A 26,413-nucleotide genomic window follows, 5' to 3' on the forward strand; every position below is an offset into this window, starting at 1 on the left:
CACCACTACTATCACTACTATCACCACTACTACCATTACTACTTTACTACTATCACCACTACTATCACTACTATTACCACTACTACCATTACTACTATCACTACTATCACCATTACTACCATTACTACTGTTACTGCTATTACTACTACCACCACCACTGTTACAACTACTACCATTACTATTATTACTACTATCACCACTATCACTACTACTATCACCACTACTACCACTACTACTATTACTACTACCACCACTACTATTTGACTATTACTACTACCACTACTACTATTACTACTACCACCACCACTGTTACAACTACTAGACTACCACTACTACTATTACTACTAGTCTACTACTACTACTATTACTACTACCACTACTATCACTACTACTATTACTACTACCACTACTACTATTACCAATACCACCACCACTGTTACAACTACTACAACTACTACTATTACTACTAGTCTACTACTACTACTATTACTACTAGTCTACTACTACTACTATTACTACTACCACTACTATCACTACTACTATTACTACTACCACTACTATCACTACTACTATTACTACTACCACTACTATCACTACTACTATTACTACTACCACTACTACTATTACCAATACCACCACCACTGTTACAACTACTACCACTACTACTATTACTACTATCACCACTACTACCACTACTACTATCACTACTGCCACCACTACTATTATTACTACTACCACTACTACTATTACTACTACCACTACTACTGTTACTACTATCACCACTACTACCTCTACTACTATTATTACTACTACTACTACTACTATCACTACTATCACCACTACTACCTCTACTACTATTACTACTACCACCACCACTGTTACAACTACTACTACTACTATTACTACTATCACCATCACTGTTCCTACTACAACTACTAGGCCTACTACTATTACTACTACCACCACCACTATTAATACTATCATTACTAGCACTACTACCACCATTACTATTAGGCTACCATTACTATCATCACTACTGTTACTACTACCAACACGGTCTACTATTACTACTATCATCACCACTACAGGCACTACTACTACTACTACTACTACTGCTACCATTACCACTACCATTGTCATGACAGGGCTTCGGGCCCAGAGGTTTATTAGGTAGGCATCGGCTTACTCGTCTGAGGATGGAACTTGACTCTGTCAGAACAGGCAGGATGGCCCACCTGTTAAGATTGGATTCACAAATGCCACCCAGACAACCTGTCGGACTTTGACAGTCATTGCACTTGTGTATAGAGACCAAAATAGACCAAAACAATCTTACGTGGAGATATCCGTCACGAGTTCACCCCCGAAAAACCAAGCGAAAACTAAGGTATAGGACAAATAGGCTATGTCAATACGTAAGGCTGTCTATAGGATGACTATTTTGTTGAAGTATTTTTGGTTATAGAGCAGCTGATGGGGGCTAAAAGTGTTGAAATCAATAACGAATGGTGAAAAAGTGACATATGTGAAATGCCAGTGGACAAACTGTGTGACAATGTAGAGAGAAACAAGCCGCCCCTGCGCTGTGACGTGAACTGCACTCCTAAGTCACCTCTGCTCCGCTCCGATAGAGGGGGTGGGGGGGAGCCCGCGCCCGGAACACTGCGCGTTGACCACGTCTGTCTGGTTACCAGACGAATGTCTCGCATCTGGCTTTATTAATCAAACTGCGTGTTCCTTTGTGTTGGCTGCAAGTCTTGGGACGCCTTGCTCCATAATTGCGATTCGCCGGAGTTTGAAGATGAGAACGGGTCACGTGGCACGCAGGACAGGTTGCCGTCTGATCGATACTCGCCCCACTCTTTCTGTTCTCTTCTCAAACAAACGCAGCAATACATACAATATCGGTAGATTGTTTTGTCTATGAAATCCAGGACACAGTGTAAAACCGAATCGACATTCAGGCGTAGTTGTAACACTCAAAGAGTTTCGAGTTCGAATCCCGGACAGAGAGTGGAGATACGTACAATATAGCTTACATGTTACTAGGGTTATAGTAGGCCTACGTCCTGTGTTGTCTCGGCTGTTTGGTATTGATCAAATTAGACTATACAGGGTGATTGGAAGAGTTTTGTGAAACGCTACGTGGTGAAAGATATGGCTATTTGGAACAGAAAATGTAAATAACATTTTTTAATACGACATCGTTTCAGGTCCAATATTTTGAAGTGTAATTTGAAATAATAACACTATGCTGCGATTTATATTAGGCCTACATGGGGTTGCTATTGCTTAATTAGGATTGTAGTAAGTAATAGGAGACGAATTCATATGCACTAAAAACAAAAAAGTATGCATATAGGGTAAACATTGGTAATTTCGTGGCAGTGGTTATTTCGTGATACCTTTTCTTTGCTCTTTCGTGAACTAACCAATGGTGTTACGAGATTCAAATTTCCGCCAAGGGATTGCATACGTTGTCCGGTTTCCAGAAACATACAGCTACGCTTTGTGAGACTATTGTAGCTGCTTCAGTGAGCTTTTATGTTTGGGGAGAGCAAGTTAGCGTTGACTTCTCAGGCGTACAAATTTTGTGGATGTTTGTAATTACATTACAGGCTTACTACTAAAGGTAAGCATATGATATTTGGTACAATGATTTACTATATCTTAATGAAATTTTAGGAAATCTTTTTGGAATTTTAGATACAGCTGTAGTCGCCATATAGGCTTAGCTTTGCTGATAGAAATCTTAGCTGTTTGAGGCGAAATTTTGTTGAGCATTAAGCGTTACATTTTATACTATTTTAAAAATTGTATTACAATAAGAATTTTAGAAATCTAAAGGTAAGATGTGATAACAAAAAAGAAAATGGGGACGCAATGGGTTCAGTGTAGCTTCTGTTTGATTTGTTATCATGCTAAGTGCCAATGATAAGTGCTAGATGACTTACTTGCAAGAATTGTGACAGAAGATGAAACATGGCTCCACCATTTTGGACCGGAGACAGAGGCAGACAATGGAGTAGCATCATGCAAATTCACCAAAGAAATATAAATTCAAAAGTACACCTTCGGCAGGAAAAGTTGTGGCTACCGTGTTTTTCGATCCAGAAGGACTCTTGCTTGTGGACATCATGCCACACGGAACCACCATTAATTCTGACGCGTATGTGGCAACTCTCAAGAACTTCAAGCTCGACTGAGTCGTGTTCGACGACATCGGGAGAAGCAGGATGTTCTGCTATTACACGACAACGCACAGCCATATGTCAGTCACAAGACCACAGACCAGATCAGAAAATTCGGATAGACAACACTGAAACACCCGCCTTACAGTCCTGAACTGCCACCGTGCGATTACCATCTCTTTGGTAAACTGAAGGATCCCTTCGCGGAACGAGGTTAGAAGATGACTTTCTTGTGCACGCTGCTAAAGAGTGGCTCAGACTTTTGGAGTTACCCTAGCAATATAAGCTATAGTAAAGTCCGTAATAAAAGTGTTCACCCTTTCAGGGCAAAGAAAATCCCTTTTTAATTTGAATTTTTACATTGCTTTCATTCTTATTATGTGTTACTATGTATTTCTATGTTTTCTTGCTATGAATATTAGACGGAATTACTATGTTTAAAGTCTTGTAACAATAAATGAGAATTTCATTTGACTTTAATGAATTTTTCCACAATTCTTCTACCTCTCACGAAATTATCAATGTAATATCACGAAATTACCAAGGTTATCACGAAATAACCAACCTTTTAGCTTAAGTTGTAAAAGTGGTTTTTGGCACTTGTTCAAGAACGTGTCCAATCTTTTATGTCTCCAGATTTGTACAGCAAATTATCGTCTTTTAGATGAAAAAATCGGAATAAGGATATATTTACACATTTGCATTTTAAATTAATTTTCATGAAATTATCACGAAATTACCAATGTTTACCCTATGTATGCACTTAAAAACCGGGATATATTCACTAAAAATAACAAAGTATTCATTGTTAAATTAAATTAAAGGGAGAACATTATATTTTAAAGTAATTTACTTTCATTGATTTTTTTAACACATAAGAACATTGACAGACAGGATACGAATTAACGGGGGGAATGGGGGGACCCCCCCTGTTGGAAAGTTATCCTCCTCTCATAAAATCTTATTAACATCCCTCCTAGGGATAACTTATATCTTCCTCACAAAATATATAATTGTTTTAATATGGGTGTACTTTATAAAGTATAAAGTAAGCAAAGAAAATAATATTGATTTATTATCATCACCGGCAAGCTGACAGCAATCAATAACTTAGGAACTACACATCTTATCTTAAGCCTACTCATGGATATAATTATTATTATGATCAAGATGCAAGACAAGTAACTCAGTGCGACCAAGCGTTGAGCCGTATCGAATGAGGATAATAATTTTACGTGTGGTATTCTCCATCTAGGATTCTATCTCTCCATCATCAGAAATCTTAATTCGCACCCTGTTGACAGACCATCAGTTTTTAAAGCTGCGTGTCCTTCAACCCAGTGGGTTAGCAGTAGGGCCTTTCTACACTTCGGCGCATTTTTCGTTAGACATTGTTGCAAAACTAATTCTAAATTGATAGACTTAATTTTCTTGCTGCTAAGCTGCTCTGAAATTCAATACACTTGAAGCACTATCGAAGTTTCTATGACTTGTAACCATAACAAAATGAAATATTCTGGTTTGTCACGTCGGCAAATAGAAAATTTCATTATCGTACCTCTATTATTGCTGACAAGCTGCGAAATTAGAGTTAGCAAGCGCAAAAGAAGTCTATCACCACTTCCTGTAAATTCTACGTCGATCATATTGAAGCGTTCACGTGGCAACTGTTAAAATCTTATGCATGTGCGAAGTGGACGATAAAGCGAGTTCTGTTTTGATTATCTGTTCTTTTTATCTCAATTTTAACCCATCATAACGTCTCAATATTATATATTTTAGCATAGAGTCTGCAATTAATTATGGAATGCTTTGTTGATTGTCACGGAATTTTCTGCAATAATTCGCCGACAACAGTGCACTGTCTGCATGTTGTCAGACTGTAATAAATAAAATATGTCTACTGTAGACTTAATGTGTTTCAATGTCTGCGTTTCTTATGTATTCCATTTTTCCGATTTTTGGTATTCTTAATTTTCGTTTAAACACCAGATTGCTAAAGAATAACAAAATATGCTTTTATATGCGCTAAAAACTGAAATATGCATAAACTTCTAAAGTATGCATAATATGCACTGTAAAATATTGACCTTTGGCTGTAAGTAACTTGAAATGCATTTACAGTATATAATGATGGCATATGATCTGCAATAAAATTAAGGAATGAAATGTGCAAAAATGCAAAAATATGCCTCCTAGCAATGCCATCAGAACAACATTAAAATATGCCTCGTAGCAATGCCATCAGAACAACATTAAAATATGCCTCCTAGCAATGCCATCAGAACAACATTAAAATGTGTCTCTTAGCAATGCCATCAGAACAACATTAAAATATGCCTCCTAGCAATGCCATCAGAACAACATTAAAATATGCCTCCTAGCAATGACATCAGAACAACATTAAAATATGCCTCCTAGCAATGCCATCAGAACAACATTAAAATATGCCTCCTAGCAATGACATCAGAACAACATTAAAATATGCCTCCTAGCAATGACATCAGAACAACATTAAAATATGCCTCCAAGCAATGACATCAGAACAACATTAAAATATGCCTCCTAGCAATGCCATCAGAACAACATTAAAATATGCCTCCTAGCAATGCCATCAGAATAACATTAAAATATACCTCCTAGCAATGCCATCAGAACAACATTAAAATATGCCTCCTAGCAATTACATCAGAACAACATTAAAATATGCCTCCTAGCAATGCCATCAGAACAACATTAAAATATGCCTCCTAGCATTGCCATCAGAACAACATTAAAATATCATTCAAAACTTTGTCATTGTTAGTTAGAAAATACCCGTTCGTACCAGCAGTATTATATCAAAATTTATCATACTGCGGAGCCTTACCTTTTTTTACAAGATCTGTTCAAAGTGTCCTCCATCCATAGAGACACGGATATTGTTCACACTATTGATGTCTTTTGTATGTTTCTGTGACGTCTAGGATACTTTGCAGCATGAATCCTTCATTACCTAAGAGTGAAAGTTAAATTGAGGAGTTCTATGTAATACGGGCCCATATCGTCATGGGCCTTTTTTAGGGAGACTGCATTTTCTGGGTGTCTATAGTTACATTGTTACGCCTGTAAAGTTTCATTGCGATATCTCGATTCATGAATGTGTGACAATCATTTTGAAATCAGTTGTTGTAGAAGTGTCAAGCCATTACGAGTATGAACTGCAGTTGTGTTATTGATTATGTTATTTGAAGATTTCTGAGATAGCTTTTAATGATGGAACTAAGAAACGCAAGGGACAGTCAAGAAGAGACTGTGCTGCGAAGAAGATTAAAAGAAATTCCGGCGAAAGTTATAACTTACATCTGTTACTGGTGAAGGTATTTCTAGCAAACAGTTTCTTCTAGTTACACAATGCTGTAAAAATAAATTTTTTGAGAAATTTGTAGTAAGAAAACAAGAAATACTTTAAGAAAAATGACTGACATGAATATTGACACTGGGTTATTAGGAAACCACCCTGTGTAACTGAACTCAGTAAAAGAAAAAAATGTGACAGTTTATTTAAATTCCTGCAAAAAAATGATGATGCTTTGTACGAAGAAGTTTTCCTGCAAACCAGAAGTGAAAATGCACAAGGAGCTAGTAATGAACTAAACCTGAGTGATTAACTTCACTTACATTAGTGTTAAGGAAGAATCATTTATGTTTCAAATTTCATACAAGTTATTTAGGACCTATGTTTACATTTTGTTAAAATCCGTTTAAGATAATAATTTTTGTGTTCTGTTTACTCCTAAGTTGTATGTTTGTATTACCACACTGTGTAATATAACAATGTAATACTTCTATTTAAAAAAGGCTCATGAACAGTTGTTCTCCCTAAAAAGGGCCCATATAAGCATCACTTTGAACATCAATATCTATATGAAAACTGAAGAAAAACTTAGTTTTCATTTAGCACTTGACAGAATAAACATGAAAGTGTATTTTTTGTATAATGTTGTACAAATAAAAAAGCAATAAATAAGATGTTATGCATAGTTGAATTCTTTATTCCTATTTTTCTCAAAATATGGTTTCCTGTCATAGGCCCCTATTACATAGAACTTCTCAATTAGATTGATGTTTAATGTTGTTATTGGTTCGTATTTTCGTCATTTTTCTGTAGGCTATACAGCTCTGCATACAGTCTTTCCCTGATTGTAACCATTTATTACTGAAAAAGTACGCTAGGCAGTATACAAGGATGCGGTTTTCAGCAGATGATATCACACCTTACAAAGTTTTCATGCATACGCTTCAACATGCGCTTCGTTTATTGTCCGGAGAACGTCTAATCAATACCCGATTTCATGCCAACATCTCTCTTTTTCGACCCACAAAACCGAACATTGTGTCTGGAGCTGTAAGAGATTGCCTCATCAGAGAAACAAACTTATTAAGGCAGTCATTGTGTTCTTCAATTCGTTCCAGAATGTCCGCAGCAAGTGCTGCACTTCGGGGAAGGTCCTCTAGCAACAAAGCTTGCATGATTTGCACTTTGTACGCATGGAACTGCAGTCGTTTGTGCAAGATTTTAACCACAATACTCTGAAATACGCCAAGTTCATTTAAGGCACGAATCGTCAAAATTTTCTAACAACGTTCAAAAACTGTCTCATCTGTCACTCCAGATGTATCACTTCTTTGGTCTCCAACACTACCAGTCTTTTTAAAATTTACATAGCACCCTTAGATGGTCTTCACATCTAATGGATTTCGCCCTTACTCCCTCCGGAAGTGACTCTCAATTGAAATGGGCCATCTCGTTTCGTTATACTATAAAACGCACTGCACTTTTCTCTGCAAAGATGCCATTTTGATACTGAACTACTCTGTACCGCAGTGCTATAGGCAAGGAAAGAAAACTCTAGGAATAGGACAATATTATTCCAAAACTTTTATTTTTCTATCCGATATGATTTTTAAGTCGAAATTGCGATAGAAAATATGAAAAAGTACAAGTATCCAGGTATTGATCAAATTCCAGGCAGAATTAATACAAGAGGGTGGAAGGGCATTATCTAGCGAAATTTATAAACTTGTACTTGAAATTTGGGAAAAGGAAATTGTACCAGAACAATGGAAGGAGTCCATAATCGTACCTATTTTTAAGAAGAGGGACAAGACTAATTGTAGTAACTTTCGAGGAATATCACTTTTGTTGACGTTGTACAAAATTTTGTCGAATATCCATTTGAGAAGATTAACTCCATATGTAGATGAAATTATTGAGGATCATCAGTGTGGTTTTAGGCGTAGATTTTTTGTATTCGACAGATATTGGAGAAAAAATGGGAGTATAGGGGTACAGTACATCATCTATTCATAGATTTCAAAAAGGCGTATGACTCGGTTAAGAGAGAAGTTTTATATAATATTCTTATTGAATTTGGTATTCCCAAGAAACTACTTCGATTAATTAAAATGTGTCTTAGTGAAACTTGCAGCAGAGTCCGTATAGGCCAGTTTCTATCTGATGCTTTTCCAATTCACTGCGGACTAAAGCAGGGAGATGCACTATCGCCTTTACTTTTTAACTTCGCTCTAGAATATGCCATTAGGAAAGTTCAGGATAACAGAGAGGGTTTGAAGTTGAATGGGTTACATCAGCTCTTGTCTATGCGGATGACGTGAATATGCTAGGAGAAAATCTACAAACGATTAGGGAAAACGCGGAAATTCTAGTTGAAGCAAGTAAAGCGATAGGGTTGGAAGTAAATCCCGAAAAGACTAAGTATATGATTATGTCTCGTGACCAGAAATTGTACGAAATGGAAATATAAAAATTGGAGATTTATCTTTCGAAGAGGTGGAAAAATTCAAATATCTTGGAGAAACAGTAACAAACATAAATGACACTCGGGAGGAAATTAAACGCAGAATAAATATGGGAAATGCGTGTTATTATTCGGTTGAGAAGCTTTTGTCATCTAGTCTTCTGTCAAAAAATCTGAAAGTTAGAATTTATAAAACAGTTATATTACCGGTTGTTCTGTATGGTTGTGAAACTTGGACTCTCACTTTGAGAGAGGAACAGAGATTAAGGGTGTTTGAGAATAAGGTTCTTAGGAAAATATTTGGGGCTAAGAGGGATGAAGTTACAGGAGAATGGAGAAAGTTACACAACGCAGAGTTGCACGCATTGTATTCTTCACCTGACATAATTAGGAATACAAAATCTAGACGTTTGAGATGGGCAGGACATGTAGCACGTATGGACGAATCCAGAAATGCATATAGAGTGTTAGTTGGGAGGCCGGAGGGAAAAAGACCTTTGGGGAGGCCGAGACGTAGGTGGGAAGATAATATAAAAATGGATTTGAGGGAGGTGGGATATGATGGTAGAGACTGGATTAATCTTGCTCAGGATAGAGACCAATGGCGGACTTATGTGAGGGCGGCAATGAACCACCGGGTTCCTTAAAAGCCAGTAAGTAAGTATAAGATTGAAGGAATCTCAGCATACATTGAGAAACCACTTTTGAGTGCCAGGGACGCTAAAAATGTGTAGCTATTGCCGTGAAAATGTCGAAATAAATTGTTTACCTAGGCTATGACAGTACTTCGTGTTCATATGTTTATTTCCTTACTGATAAAGTAAGTAGGCCTACAATATTTTCCTCACAATTCCAATCTTTCATGGTCAACGCTTTAAAGGTATAGACAAACACACATCACAGTAAATCAAATGCTTACACATGTTTCAGATTTGACTACTGCGAACTATAGACGGCTGCTCTCTCAGATCGACCGACAAAAATAATTTATTGTACATGCTTGCGTATTTCGACATGCCACTCTTCGCATCACACTCGAGGGACATGCAGAAGTATTAATTACAGCTCGACCACCACTGCCAGTCCCAGGATGGAAATATAAACAGCGGGTACTGGCTGTGCAGTAACTAGATATATGATAGTACAGCCAGTATTCTATTTAACAACGCCTTCAGTTGCAGAGGTTACTGAACCTTGAAATTCAACGTAGACGAAAATTGGCCGACAATTTTTGACGTGGAGCATTTATGCCTTTGACATTTCGAGAAATACAATTACACCAGCGTAACTTATAGGTAATTATATGTATGGACACTTCGCGTCGGTACCTTTGATGTAGCAGGACTGATTTAAATGACCTTCAAACCAGTTTTTGAGCGTGAGAATCTGCTTTCTCCCTGGAGTTGGCGCTGACATCGCACCAGCTAGCAGTCGACACAGCGGAAATATAACACATACATTTAATACATCTAGGTACATTATATACTCAAACAAAATAAATTGGACCGATAAAATAATAAATCCGTCATTAACTGTAATGTCTAAACTTTAGAGTTCCTTTATAATGAGAGTTGACACTTTGACCCCAACAACAATTAAAATATGTAATGATTTGATAGAGCTGAAAATGGAAAAACAAAACTCCTATGAGAAGTAAAACCATGTGCCTATATATTGCATACAAATATTAAACGAATTTGATACATAATTTTATAATGTACCTTTTTATATTATTTTATAATATAAGGCGTTCAGAGCTAAAGTGGATCAAGTCCATGAAACGTAGTTTTGAGATAATAGGAGTGGATTATCTAATTTGACTTGCAATAATTTTATTGCTTCATTCTCAAATTCTAGATTTATAACATATAAAAATTGTGATGTAATTGATGCAGCGCTTTGGTGACTTGATTCACTATGGCTCAGAAGATCGTGAACAAATAATCTGAGCCAAAAGTGACTGGTGTCACCTGCCTCCGAATGCTTGGAATTAATACTTGATCCATTACTGCTCGGAAAAGATCCAACTTCAGATAATCAGAAAATGAATTAAACTAAATTTATGAAAATTTGTGACTTGATCCACTTTAGCTCTGAACGGCTCATATATAAAACATAAAAATTAGCTTTATTATTACAACTAGTTTATCACTGAGAAATAAGAAAAAAGCTGTTAACTTGAATTTATTGGAAGCAAAGTCGTTACTGAATTATGCAACAAGGTAGGCGATGTTTGGATCCTGTGTCTCAATTCTTATAGTCTACCTATTCAATTAATTATTATCGAATAACTCTAGCGTGTGCTCGATTACACTAAGCTCTAGCGCTTGAAAGTGGAACTAAACGCCGACGGAGCGTATGCGCACAGAAAAACAAAACAGCAAATTCGCTCAGTGCCTCTTCTATGTAATCCCTATTCGCTGATTACACTTTCTGTTAATACAATGACGTCATTAATTACAATAGGTCTTGAATGACTTAAATTATAGTGCGTTTATAAAAAGTGCTTTCGAATCGAGGCGGCCATGATAAAACATAAAGGGGAAGGAAGCGAATGTGACATCATATTGAATTAATTTTTTAACGTGTAAAGGCTTAAGGAAATAAACGACTTAATTTTAATTTAATAGGGCCTGAAATAATTATTAACCTATAGGCTTACGTATACAGATGGGCGTGATTAATAAATGCGGGAAGTAGTTCATTTAACGCAGTCTAATTCTAAAGTGCTTAACTGTGGTATTAATTTACAGATGAATCCAATTCTCTGTAAATGACATGTAATTCATTACAGTTTGAAACAACTCACTGGCGTCATATTGATGTGTGACGTAGCTAACTGCGTGAATAGGACTCACATGGTTATCTCGGTCTAGTCATGGCCGTCGTGACAATCGCCTAAAATTAATAGGCCTACATGTCTAAAGTTCTAAAAAACAAAGAAATTGCTATATCAAACCAAGGCTTCTAAACTTCTCACAGGTTACATTATTATCGAGCTTGTTGGCGAGGGATTGACAGGGAAAGGAGAGCGATTCTGACGTCACAAGATAGCTAAGCGCGCCAAAGCTCAAATGCTTCAAAGCAGTATCTCGTGTTTTTTCTTGTTTATGTTGTTTAAAGGTGTGCTGTTACGGTATGCAACAATTCTAACGATAAAAATACCATTCCTAAAGATTTAGGAATTGGAAAAAAATGGGTAATTGCGTGCAAAAGACAGGATAAATTCAATCTTGATACAAGCAGAGTATGCTCTGATCATTTTAATGATGACGATTTTGTTCCTGATTTTCGAGCAGCATTAATGAAAATAAAGTCGAAACGACCGAGAATGTTAAAGCCTACAGGTAAGTTTAAATAAATCACATAGGCCAGTATAAGTAGCCTATGATAATACCATCTTTGTATAATTAGATTAGGTTCATGTATGTTAACTTATAAATTATTTTCTCTCTTTTGTAATCCCTGCTGGGTCGTAGCCTACATAACTTACAATAATAATAAAATAAGTATGCCACTTATACTAACAATCGCAAATCAAAGGGGTGGAGAGTTAACGACTGATACTAGTGATGTTTTTTCACTATATATCTCATTATGTTGATTTCATATTAACGATTTACGACATTTTGTCATTATGGCATAATCAGTGCGTTAATCATAATAGCCTTCAGTGACAATTCATTGTTGAATTATAATGATTATTGTAAATGAACGTGTTGTTGACATTTCATTACCGGTACATGCCCCTTTTTCCAAACTTTAGAATGAGATATTAAAATCAATCAATGTTAGAATTTTTATAAACATACATTTAAACAAAAACCCTACCATCTTGGCGGAATATTATAAAAAGAACCAAAGAATATGTGGCAATGTTCGTACATAACGTTCCACGTGAAATTTTATTGTTGATTGTACGGTAAAAACTAGGTTCCTTATACGACTCTAGTTTGTGAACACAAGACTGGAAACTAGCAAACGAAAACGGACGTCAGACACTGAGAGAAGACGAATTGTTAAGAAATACAAAAAAATAATGCAGTGACAAATATAAGTACAGCTTTTATATACACAGTACAAACACTTTAAACGTATTTATTTCATTCCATGATATGTACACACTTGGTTTATATTCCTTGTAATGTTTTTATTTGAGGCGATTATGTTTATAATGCACGCTTATCATTGAAAATAAAGGACCAATCAGCATGGACTCTTCACCCGTAATCAGCCAACTAGCTATTTGATTGGCTATTGAAAAACGAGATAACCTATTGAGAGTATAGAAGCCTTGATATTAAACCCCTGTTAAACGTGGATTTATATACAAACTTGTTCAATGTTGGCCATGTTATGACTAAGAATGTGACGTCGCGCCGTAGCCTTTCTCGTTAGCCACGGATGTGTGAATCGTTTCGACTATCAATTGCATTGTTGCCTCTAGACTAGGCCTCATGGAATGAGGCAGTTAACGAGAAGGCTCGACCTTATTAAATTTAAATGAGTATGAAGACAAATGAAAATAAATTGGCGTATCAAAATTTTTATTTTATAACCCAGACATCCTTACGGTCCCAACCATGCTTGCAGTAACAATCACGAACAGCATAACTTAAACGTTTCACGCAATTGATATTCGTGGTTAATTGAAGAATAAGTTAACAATTTTCGAACAGAAATTTGATTTAATCGTCCAATGCGTTGTTGACAATTTTAATAAAGAATAAATCGACTGTCACTTTTTTCCTAGAGATCTTTATCACGGGCAGGGTTCGTAAATATATGACAGAGACCTATCAACTGTACTTCCCTCCTGGAGAAAGCCATGCTAAGGAAAGATAACAAAATATTCTCAAAGAGAAAGTTATCAATTTGTTTCAATGATCGCATTATAAACAAAATCCTGTCGCCTCTCTCCCCCAGAGAGATTGTTAAGTGTAATAAAAGTCTAAATTTTAGATGAAAATGGTGAAAAATTAAATAATAGTCAAATAGTGAAATTTCATTAATAATGAAATAATGAAATTTAAAAGCGGATAAAACCTTGTACAATATAGGCTGCACGTGTCGTAACGTATCATATCGATGGTGTTTAGGTAAAAGAGCTTAAATCTCATTATTTTAAATTTGACTTTTTTGCTGTAATTAGTGTAATTAGTTAAAATTTAATTACAAATTATGAAGATATGGTTTTGACATTTATGTTTACATTCCTTCATATTAGGCAAGTGATAATGATAATGCATTGAAATTTAGTTTTTGTTGTAGGCCTACCTGAAAAATCTTTCTTTTGTGGGATGTCCTTTTACTTAAACACCATTGATTACTTCACTCCATTTCCTGTCTCGTACTGTAATATGATAGGCCTACTTTACGATATTTATATCGTAAATAGCCCTGTTACCTCACATGTACGAAAAATTAACTTTAGTCTGTTTCACGGTATTCAAAAAAAGCTTACTTTTCATACGCCAGTAGGCCTATCTTTTATTGCGGTAGTGAATACAGTGTCCTGCTTCATAGTGAAAACTTGTAAGATCGTTTCCGGCCTAGAAACCTGCGTAGGCCTATATTTATAGGGTCCAATGGCAATTGGAAATCTCTGCTTCCTGTCCTGCACTATTTTTGAATGCCTATTTACAGTTTCATAATTGAATCGTCCCAAAGAATTTTCGGCGCGAATCTTCTTTCACAGTCAGACGCCACGTGTCGCTTTCAAGGGCCACTCGTGACTCGAATGAGGCGAAGCTCTGACTTCGAAGTGGCGAGCCCCCATCCCGTCCTCTCTGTGTGCATTGATACATTTGTTTACATGGGAGAGACTTGAAAAATCATGTCTCCGCCCCATGTCCGAGCCACGTCTTCTCTGTGTGAATTGCGCCTTAGAAACACTTTCCACGTAAGACAACCTGGAAGAAGAATTCCTAAGCTTCCTACCAATATAGCATAAACCAATAAAATTGCAATAAAATAAGCCAAAACAAATTATATCAAGAAGCTTCTTCGCTACATACCTCAAGAATACGAAGAATTCTACAGCGAAATTGAATTGGTCATTGCTAAAAAGCCCTTTCTCCGTATTTTTGCAAAATTGAGTTAACTACAGATTCAACATCCTTACATATAAATACACAATCTGTGCTGAAAGGACTTTCCTCAAGCCTTCATACACGCGCACAGTTGAGCATTTCATTTTTAGTGTCATGCTAAAATGCCCTTTCTCCAGGATAGAGGGCCTTCTAGCTGTGAACTTGGCATTTAGCGGTGTTTCAATCTGATGACAAACCTTTATAGTTACTATACTATCAGCTATCTTTATTGCTTGAAGCGGTCTGTTTATTCTGCTCTGATATTTATTTGTGTATTAATACTAATTATTATATTATACGCAATTTCGGCTAATTGAAATGGAGACTGAGAGTTTGAAAAGCAAAAAGAGACGTAGTGATACTTGCAGTTGGAAACGAAATATATTAAAGAAAGCCAAAGTTAAAGGCACTAAACATGTGACTTACCCTGGAAAATTGATGGCTGAAAGACGAACTGGTGAGGATTGTAGGTAAGTTCAAAATATTTACACTGAAATCACTGACGTAAATGAATATTGCATGAAAATGTTATTTCCTAAGGGCCACAAAAATCTTTATAGGCTATATAAAATATTTATGCATGCACAAAAATAAAGTCACTCATTAACTGGTGGCCCATGTTTTACGAAAGAGGAGGTCTTTCTGTAGAATCTTATGGCAGAAAGGTACCTCGGTGTTCGAAGTTGTCATTCGCCCCTGCGAGTTATTATGAATATATGTACAATGCCACTCTTCCTCATATTGTTTCAACATCCAAGTTCATTGATGGTTGTATTAGGCATACCTTTGCTCTTTGTTTACATGGAATTGAAAACATAGTCCTTCCCCAACGTCCTGCTTATGATGAATTGATTGCAATCAACCCAGACAAAATGCAGGATATCAGGAAAATTCTATGCTACATTCCCCATGAACAGTTGGCTAATTATGAGAAAGTTGTAAATTCTCCACTAGCAGAACATAGAGAAAATACAGAATGAAATCGTCAAGTTAGATTTAAAACAAGGGCCTAAAACTTTGTAATACGTAATTGAAATATATTTTAAGAAGAGAAATATACTTTTAACTTGAAATAATGGTAGTTTACTTAATTTAAAATCCTGTATTTTATTACAGTACTCCGTTTTTAACCAAATGTGAAATTATTTTAAGTTCACTGCTAAAAGGCCCTTAAATTTGAATTTTTAATTAATAATATTATACAAACTATATATGACAAGAAAATAAAAATTGTGCTTCTAGAAAGCACAAATGTACCTTTATGATGGACAGTGACCACATTGCTCTACGAAGATTAGTATTTCTTAAAAACAGTTTTTTTCGATTTATTCAGAACTAACATTTTTGGACAAAGGACCTTTAGCAATGACCAATTCAATTGTTAACTGACCACAGCTGAAGAAAATGTACAAGTTGAATATTGAAGTTGATAGTAAAATCAAGAGAAAGGGCACATGTCCATTGCTAATTTCATATTTTAAACATATCATTGACAATTATGTTTTTGCCACATAAAGTCAACAATAAAGGAGGACATCATTGTAAAAAGAAAAAATTGATTCAGTAAAGTTTGTAAAGTTTAAGCTTATAGGCCTATAGTTTTTTTCATTTTCTCAACACTTTTGTAAAATGGACTTAGGACCATTCTCTTTGGGACGATTCAACTGTAAAATAAATAGTGCCAGTATTTTACAGTTTGCGTGGTTGTAAGTGTCGTGAAATGAAATAGGCCTACTACTCACTCTTGTAAATGGCAGTGTAAGAAAATAAACTTTGAACAGGACTATCGTTGGTTACACAATACAGAACTGAGTTGCTGAGGCACATGTCGGGCATGTAATGAAAATTATGTGACATCTTGAAGATAACTTAACTTTCTAATGATGAACTTCACTGCAAACGGAGCTATCTTAATTCATTGTTGAGGGCGGCAGGGTCTGAAGACTAACCAAAAGAAGTGGCTTTTAAAGTTCACAAGTTGGCAAATACAGTGTATTCATTGACGAAAATTAAAAGAGTAGAAATAGAGGCGAATGATTGTGGGCCAATTTAATTGTCAACCGTAAGACATCTGCTATTGCAAAATGCAGGATAGATAACGAAATTAATAGGAATTTTGCCCAGGAGATATCTGAATGTTTATAACATCTTAGTCTTTCTATGGATGATCAACGTCATGTTAAAAAGTTACGGAAAACTTCACGCAATCAATAATAATAGTAATAATAATAATAATAATAATAATAATAATAATAATAATTTATTTATTTAATCTGGTAGAGCTAAGGCCAGACTCTAATTCTAATTGAATACAATTGCTTACATAGTTATTACATTAATATCTAGAACATAAAACAACATGAAAGTAAATAATGAAAGTTGGATAAGTAATGTTAGTGTGACAATAATAAACATTGGTAAGAAATAGTTATAATAATAATAGTAATAATAATAATAATAATACTTACTCACTTACTTACTTACTTACTTGCTTACTTACTGGCTTTTAAGGAACCCGGAGGTTCATTGCCGCCCTCACATAAGCCCGCCATTGGTCCCTATCCTGAGCAAGATTAATCCAGTCCCTACCATCAGATATCCCACCTCCCTCAAATCCATTTTAATATTATCTTCCCATCTACGTCTCGGCCTTCCCAAAGGTCTTTTCCTCTCTGGCCTCCCAACTAACACTCTATATGCATTTCTGGATTCGCCCATACGTGCTACATGCCCTGCCCATCTCAAACGTCTGGATTTAATGTTCCTAATTATGTCAGGTGAAGGATACAATGCGTGCAGCTCTGCGTTGTGTAACTCTCCTCTTAGGCCCAAATATTTTCCTAAGAAACTTATTCTCAAAAACCCTCAATCTCTGTTCCTCTCTCAAAGTGAGAGTCCAAATTTCACAGCCATACAGAACAATAATAATAATAATAATAATAATAATAATAATAATAATAATAATAATAATAATAATAATAATAATAATGAGATAATTTAGATATTTATCTGTGATATATATATATATATATATATATATATATATATATTAAACATTGAGAAACCTGAAACAGCTATTAGCCTATTGTTAACAAGAAATGTTAGAAAAATATTTCGTTAGCCTATTCTTAAATTTGCTTGATGTCTGACAGTCCCTGGCATTACTCGGTAGGGAATTCCAAAGTCGAGGAACAGCCACAGTATGATCTTTGGAAACAACTTTCACAAAAGGGACACGGCGTTATACTTTTTTTCTAAATAGTCGAAATACAATTCCTGTATGTATAATAAGAAAGAACTATTTGTCGTAAAGGAGAACTTTCACAGTAAGACGCATTCTTCATAAAGACTTGCAGTTGCACCCCTCCAAGATTCAGTTAGTGCATAATGCAGTGGATCGAGCACATTCTGCCAACGATTAGAGGAAATTGAAGGTCTTAGTCATAACATGTTAATGAGTGATGAAGCCCATTTTTGTCTGTCAGGGTAGGTGAATAAGCAGAACTATCGCTACTGTGTGACACTAACTCCAGAGAACACCCTATTAAGTGCCCTACATAGTGTCAAGCTCACAGTGTGGTGTACCATGTCATCCTTCGGGATTATCGGACCTTACTTCTTTGAAGATGACAGTGATAGTGCTTTTGACCATAAATGCCGATCGTTATGTGGAAATGCAAAAGATATTTGTGACTCCCAGTTGGCTACTCATCCTGAAATTAATGAAGAAACGCGGTTTCAAGAAGATGAGATGCCAAGCCACACGGTAAGAGTATCCATGGCACCAGAAGACGATTGTTCCCCTGCTTGTGACTTTTTTCCTTTGCGGATATTTAAAAAGTAAAGTGTTTAGCGCTCAACTCATCACTTAAACGAGAATCCAACAAGAAATAGCGCAGATTCCTGTTCAGATCCCAAGTAATGGACAATGTGAGGGTGAGATTACAGAAATCTTTAGACAGAAATGGCGGCCATCTACAGGACTTTAGCCTATATTCAAAATAAGTCGTGCTGCGTACTACTACAGTAGTACATAAGCAAAGTTTAAAGATTTTTTTAGTTGGTTATTTAATGACGCTGTATCAACTACTAGGTTATTTAGCGTCGATGCGATTGATGATAGCGAGATGGTATTTGGCGAGATGAGGCCAAGGATTCGCCGTAGATTACGTGGCATTCACCTGACGGTTGGGGGAAAACTCGGAAAAAACCCGACCAGGTAATAGCCCAAGCGGGGATCGAACCCGCGCCCGACCGCAACTTCAGACAGGCAGGCAAGCGCCTTAACCGACTGAGCCACGCCGGTGAATAAGAGTTTAAAGATAAAGTCGTTTTATAAGATATTAAGTTTTTAAAATCGCCTCTTCCTTTGGCGGACTCTATATTTGGCATGACATGGGTTTTCGATCCCTAAATCAATGATTTACTTGTAATAACTTATTCAATAACTGAAACTCACTGAATCACGTCCTATGTTAAACTATTGTGTTGTGCCTCCACGTGTAGCCTATTCGAAAAAGTTTCCCATTCCCACTCCATCACTTATGAGAAAATATTATAGCCGGTTTATTCTATCTTACTGTACTGTATGTTTATTTATTCACAAGATACGACGGCTACTTTTCATTATTTATCGTGGTTTCCGCTAGCTAAAATCATCCAAGACTGGAGCAGAAGAAAGTAGCATTTACAGAATTTTGTTGTCTCTACCGCTAATATATTTTCTAATGCCAGACTTTTGATAATAAAGTCATTTGACTTCTTGCACTCCAATATTTTTCAAAGATATTGTCATAATTAGCCACTGAACCACAGATTTTGAGGTGTTCCGAATCAATTTCTTGGTTTGAGTTGCACAATGGGCAGTTAGGGGACTGATATATTTCAATTCTATGCAGATGTTCGGCCAAACAGTCATGGCCTGTTGCCAATCTAAATGCAGCTACAGACAATTTGCGTGGTAAATCGGGAATTAACTATAGATTTTAATGTGGATTTTCTCTTCAGATTGTGTTATCAAATTTTGTTTGTTGACGTCTAAGTACTGTATTCGAACCACGAGAAAGTCTCCAGGGAATGAAGGGAAGCGGGGTGTTGCTGTGAATGAATCCCTCCATACAGGAAATAACATATGGAGGAGAGCGCATGATTTTTAAACTGACGTTATAACTATAATAGTATCTATCTACTTCGCTCCAATAGATGACGCAATAGTAAGCACATCCCTTTCACGGTTTATCTTCTGGTTGGAGAACAGTATGTATAAGCTCGCGCAAGAAACGATTACCGAAAACCAATGGTGGCGTTGCTGTCTGTTTTGACGTGTGTATGTAGGCACGCCGAGGGGGGAGAGGTGCGAACTGATAGAAGTACTGTCTCTTCCAAGAAGGTGAACAAATGAGGACATCGCTGTGGAAATAAAGAACGTAGCAAGAGAAAAATTCGAAGCTAATTAAACGCGCAACATACTTATGTTTACGAATGAAATAATAATACCGTGCGATACAAGACATGCTTTCACATGCAATGGAACAATGTAATGTAACTATCACAACGCAAGAATTATTTTATCGATGTCATTTCTCTTCCGACTGTACTCTTGAATATCATTCAAGCTATCTCGTGACCTTTCCTGTCGCCCGCTCTTCCTTATCGCAGTGTTTGATTCGCATTCCTTCCGTCGGTAATCCGTGGTTGCGAGACCTATATACCGCTAATACCACTATAGAAGATAGTGTAAAATGTGAAATTAAAATACTGATCGGTTTTTTTCTTCTAAAAGGCGACTTTCAAAGAAATTAAGTCTTATTGCGAATTTCTGTTGAAACAACCTGGCAACCCTGGACACGCACTGCACTTATCAATCTCTTGTGGCGCTGGCCACACTCGCTGTGCATAGCATTAGTCTCAGTTTGTCTGATGACGTCAGAGTTTGTTTCTGTTGACCCACGGACAGTTCCATCGCGAACGTATTGTACTGTGCTCCAACCACGAGAAAGTCTTTCCGGGATGAAACGCAGCAGGGTGATGCTGTGAATGAATGTTGATGTCATAAGATGTCATAAGGTCACACACGTGGATCTCGTTTCTCTATTGGCTAGCTCTCACAGCACAAACAATAACATTGACACACACACACACACACACATGTTTATACTACCCTAGTTACAAAATTAGATCACTGTTAATCTCCTGGTCTTTTAATCTCTCCATACAAATGCAGGAGAGCGCATGGTTTTTAAACTGACGATAACATTATCTATCTATTTCGCTCCAATAGATGCCGCAATAGTAAGTACATTCCTTTTACGGTTGATCTCCTGGTTGGAGAACAGTATAGGTCTCACAAGTACGGATTATTACCGACGGAAGGAATGAGAATCAAACACTGCGATAAGGAAGAGCGAGCGAGAGGAAAGGTCACGAGATAACTTGAATGATATTCAAGAATACAGTCGGAAGAGAAATGACATCGATAGAATCAGACTTGCGTTGTGGTAGTTACATTACGACTTTAGTTTGTTCCATTGCATGTGAATACGTGTCTTGTATCGTACGGTATTATTATTTCATTCGTAAACATATGTTTCGCGTTTAATTAGCTTCGAATCTTCCTAGGTTCTTTATTTCCACAACGATGTCCTCATTTGTTCATCTTCTTGGAAGAGACAGTACTTCCATCGGCTCGCTCCTCTCCCCCCTCGGCGTGCCTACATAAGTATACACACGTCAAAACAGACAGCAACGCCACTATTGGTTTTCGGTAATTATTTCTTGCGCGAGCTATAGACCTACAATAGTCGTATTTTGTAATGTTTACCAACAGTAGAAAGGAAAGACTCCCATACATGAACACTGGAGCAAGTGTAAGAAATTTCAGTTGTTTAGCTCAGCGGTTCCAAAAGTGTGGGTTGCGACATGTTAATTTTCGATGTTAAGTTTCGAAGCGTAATTGGGTTAGTCAATTTGAATACTGAATGAAAGTGAATGTCTAACAGTATTTTTTATCAGCTAACATAATAAAATAATACTAATTCCGTGATATTTCTAATCCCGTGATACTTTTCCTAAATTGAATGTCAGTCAGAGCTTTACCGTTCGACCATAGCGCCGACATCTTTCTCGAAAGAGTGCATCTTTCATCTACTTTTGAGACATGTGGACTTCCTAGCAAGATAGCCTACTTAATTCCTTGACATTCGGTGAAAAAAACGTATCACGGAATTAGGTAACTTTACCCTACGCTTCACAAATTAAAAAAAAAATAGTTTTGATACATTTCCGGTGGTGCATGAATTCTTGGACTCGTGTAGAATCAGTGTTGGAATGTCAGAATATTCCAACGTGAGTATTTCCGCAGGAAGATTCGTTTGGGAATAATCCTGGATGATTTTCTAGAATCTTTCTAGACTGGGATTTTTTTTTTTTTTTTTTTGCTATTCCTCTTTTTTTTTTTATTTTGGCAAATGTTAACAAGTTGCGCCTCAAGGGAAACGTGGATTGTAGCGAGTAGTGACAATAAATGATTACTTCCGCATTCCAACAGGAGAATGTTATACTGTTGAATATTCTCTGCTTTTATAACGGAACTTTTTTTTTTCGCTGTTACCGCACCTTGCATGAAGAATTAAGAGTTCGGTCTGTATCTGAATACATATCTGCTTTGTGGAAAAATACTATGGATCTCTTCATGAAGTTATTGGTGCTCAACATTATGATATTAGTGAAAAATTTGTCTTCGACCAAAGCTACCTCAAGATTTGCTTCTGTAATATGAATTATTCTCTAAACAATTTGATATCATTACATAATTTCTACTTATCGTGAACATGTTTATTAGGTCTATTGTTAACGAGTCTTTTAGACTAATATTCATATTATTTTTATATATTATTTTCTGTATTTTTTACTCCAATCTGATATAGCAATAAAATTGCTGATCAAATGAAAAAAAAAACACTTTTATAAAGTTGTTAAACAATTTATTATTACATAATAAATGTCCATATTAATGGCTTCCTGTGTTTTACATGTGGAAAAAGTCTGTAGTTGAAATAATTTCAGTAATACCACTTAACTTAATTTTAACAGTCTTTTCCATTTTTCTTTTCCATTTTGGTGACCAGGGATTTTTCGAGGAATATTCCGAGAAATATTCCGGAAGGCAAAGTTTTCAGAAATTTACTCATCACTGTGTGGAACGACAGTTACTGCAGATAGCTAACTCAAATACTACCAAAAAGTATCTTGAAGCCGTAGCTTCTAGCCTTAGAGACTACTTCCCTGCCATAGGGAGGGGAAACATCCTTCTTAATTGCTTAGGTCTGGCCTAACAATAATCAAGATACGAAGGTGTTACCGTAGTTCTGAAACACGGTGCATTTCAGTTAGGCTTACACATTAATGTCGGCTCTCACTTGGTTCCAGGTTGCTGCAGTCGCGCCGGATGGAGGAGTCCGGCAGCAGGAAGCCTCGTGTTCGAGACCTGAATGCGCATCTGATCTGCGTTCTGTGCGGCGGCTACTATGTGGACGCCACAACTATCGTGGAATGCCTCCACTCCTGTGAGTACCATGCTTCTTCTGTTTTGGGCGAGGGAGCCATTTTTTTTAGTGAGTAGCAACGAAGAAATAGACTTTGTCACTCTGTCTTACACTTCCTTTCTGTAGGGATACAAACGAAAGCCACTGGTAGAATATAGATCTAACTGTAGAGCATACATGGGCACAATTTTCGGTTACGTGAGGCACTCGATTTGAAATGGTTTGTTTACTAGGAGAGGAGACTGCAGAGTAGGATGGGAAATATAAACTGCTGTGACCTGCGTCACCTTATCGTAATCGCTAAGGCGGTCAGTGGCGAATTATTAGGACAGCGCTTGGTTAACGTGAGAGACTCGAAAAACTTTTATTCAATTTGGCAAATTAATTCGGCAGCTTTAATCATAAACCTCTTTACTAATTCTCCATCATTGAATTGATTTAAATCACAGGCGAGAAATTGCGTAACTAGCCAATAATATCCCATCACTTGTCTACGTTTATTTTCTTGAATATTCTGGCGTTTATCAAGTTTACTTAATAGATTTGCACGTTCTCGACCTAAAATCATTTCAGAAAATCGTATTTCGTTTTCTACGCACATTTGATATTTTTTTTTATAAATTTCTTTTGGAAATAATACGTACAAGCAACATTTAATTCCTCGTAGCTTTTAATGCAGCGTGTTTAAGGTATAATGTCGTATTTGGTATACTATGCAAATGTTAAGATCATTTTCTTCGGAATGGTACGAAACATAACATTTAATTTGTCTTACCTTCTAATTCAGCATGTTCTTTGTGACATAAGGAGTAATGTCGTTGTATATTAAATTTATTAATGCCTAATAGGATTTTCGAGCATAACATACATCGAATCTTCTCCCCTTCTAAACAGCAAAAAAACTCTTCCTCCCACTTCTCATGAAATAATCGTTTTCTAACGCGTACACACTGCTTTCATAATGCCATTATGCCACCACTGATATTGCTTATGAAACTGATATAGAACCTGCATACGCCTAGGAGCTGCATGAGGGAGGAACGGGGACTGTGAAGATGATGTCACTCATAGCGATAAGCTCTGTGAAGGTCAGTGAGGCATTATTTCTCAAGTGAGGCACGATGCCCATCCATGCTGTAGAGGAAGTAATGAACTTGCAAATATGTCAACATTATTGTAATGCTCTGAGTTTTGGTTTGAGGGGTTTTTATAATGCCGATTAAATCAACGCGTCGACTGTAGCATTTTTATGGCTCTGCCTTATAACAGTTATCGTCCCGTTGATTCAGCAAGCAGTTATGATAATATAAACATCCATTCCCTCTGTTTCATTTCCAATGATAAACATGTCTCTGGCCACTGCTCCTTATCAATCGTATGTCGGCAGTCATCTGTTCTCTCAAAATATTATTCTTTAGTCTGGACTAGAGTTCAGACCACACAGTTTTCTGGTTAGCTCGCGCAAGGAACGATTACCGAAAAGCAATGGTGGCGTTGCTGTCTGTTTTGACGTGTGTATGTAGGCACTCCAAGGGGGCGAAAGGTGCTGGCCGATGGAAGTACTGTCTCTTCCAAGAAGCTGAACAAATGAGGACATCGCTGTGGAAATAAAGAACGTAGCAAGAGAAATATTCGAAGCCAATTCAACGCACAACATATGTTTACGAATGAAATAATAGCGTGCGATACAAGACACGTGGCCTATTCACATGCAATGGAACAAACTAAAGTCGTAATGTAACTATCACAACGCAAGACTGATTCTATCGATGTCATTTCTCTTCCGACTGTACTCCTGAATATCATTCAAGCTATCTCGTGACCTTTCCTGTCGCTCTCTCTTCCTTATCGCATTGTTTCATTCGCATTCCTTCCGTCGGTATTCCCTGCTTGCGAGTTTGTGATATGATTGTTTTCACGGTTACATCTTCTAAATTTTCAGTTTATTGTGTAGATAGCCTATATGTACGGCATTTGTGCCAGCCGACATATTCCTTTATAAAGTAAATAGAAGAAATGTCAGAAAGAAGTGAAATAGGAAGAGTTATCACCTACTCTATTGTACATCTTTATTTTACACTTATATTCCAAGATTAAAACTGGTTTCTTTTTGTAATAGATATTGAACGCTATTAATTTTCTTTGGAAACGAACACTGGTCACACTTACAGATGAATATAGCCTATAAAGACTAAAACACCAAGAAAGACTAAATGGATATTTAAAGGATTGTGAGAAACCTTAATAAATACAATAATCAATAACACACGTACACGTGCTAAAAGAATGATCTCAGCTACAGATTGGCGCTAACTTCCAGTTTGAATCACAAAGTCTCTCGCGTGTCGGCTGTCTCACGATCACGTGACTACAGCTGCGCTGGTCCAAAACACCAGCGCAACCACACGTTTGCCATGCAGCATTTTCCCCTTGCCTCTCGCAAGTCCAGAATCTGGCTTGGCGAAGTTCAGAGGAGAAATTGAACCTCGGAAGCTTACAAACATGTTCATAGGTTTTCATACGACAAAAATACATCAGAGACTCAAGTAAACTTATTAAAGATAAGCAAGAAACAAAGAATGATAGTGTAAATTATAAATAAATGTATTAAAACAATTAAATTGTTTTCCCTTGTTTTTCCTGCGGGTTCTCTGAACCATTGAGCGCATAAGACGCACCGCCACTGCCCACCTGTCAACGTCTGTTTGAGATTCTGTTACACACTTAACCCCTAACTCACTAAGGCAGGATGGCCCACCTTCGGCATCGGTTTGAGATTCTGTTGC

General features: G+C 36.7%; 1 protein-coding gene across 3 annotated transcripts in view; it reads left to right on the forward strand.

Moving 5' to 3' along the window:
- LOC138691142 (protein suppressor 2 of zeste-like) overlaps positions 1-26,413 on the forward strand; it is a 319,182-nt gene that overhangs the window by 208,045 nt on the left and 84,724 nt on the right. For all 3 annotated transcript variants that reach the window (XM_069812885.1, XM_069812884.1, XM_069812886.1), the window contains one exon: positions 23,512-23,648. In XM_069812885.1, coding sequence (XP_069668986.1) covers positions 23,531-23,648 — 118 coding nt within the window. In that variant the 5' untranslated portion in view covers positions 23,512-23,530. The remainder of the gene's footprint in view (positions 1-23,511; positions 23,649-26,413) is intronic.

The sequence above is a fragment of the Periplaneta americana genome, chromosome 16 (genome assembly GCF_040183065.1).
Source record: "Periplaneta americana isolate PAMFEO1 chromosome 16, P.americana_PAMFEO1_priV1, whole genome shotgun sequence".
Lineage (NCBI taxonomy): Eukaryota > Metazoa > Arthropoda > Insecta > Blattodea > Blattidae > Periplaneta > Periplaneta americana.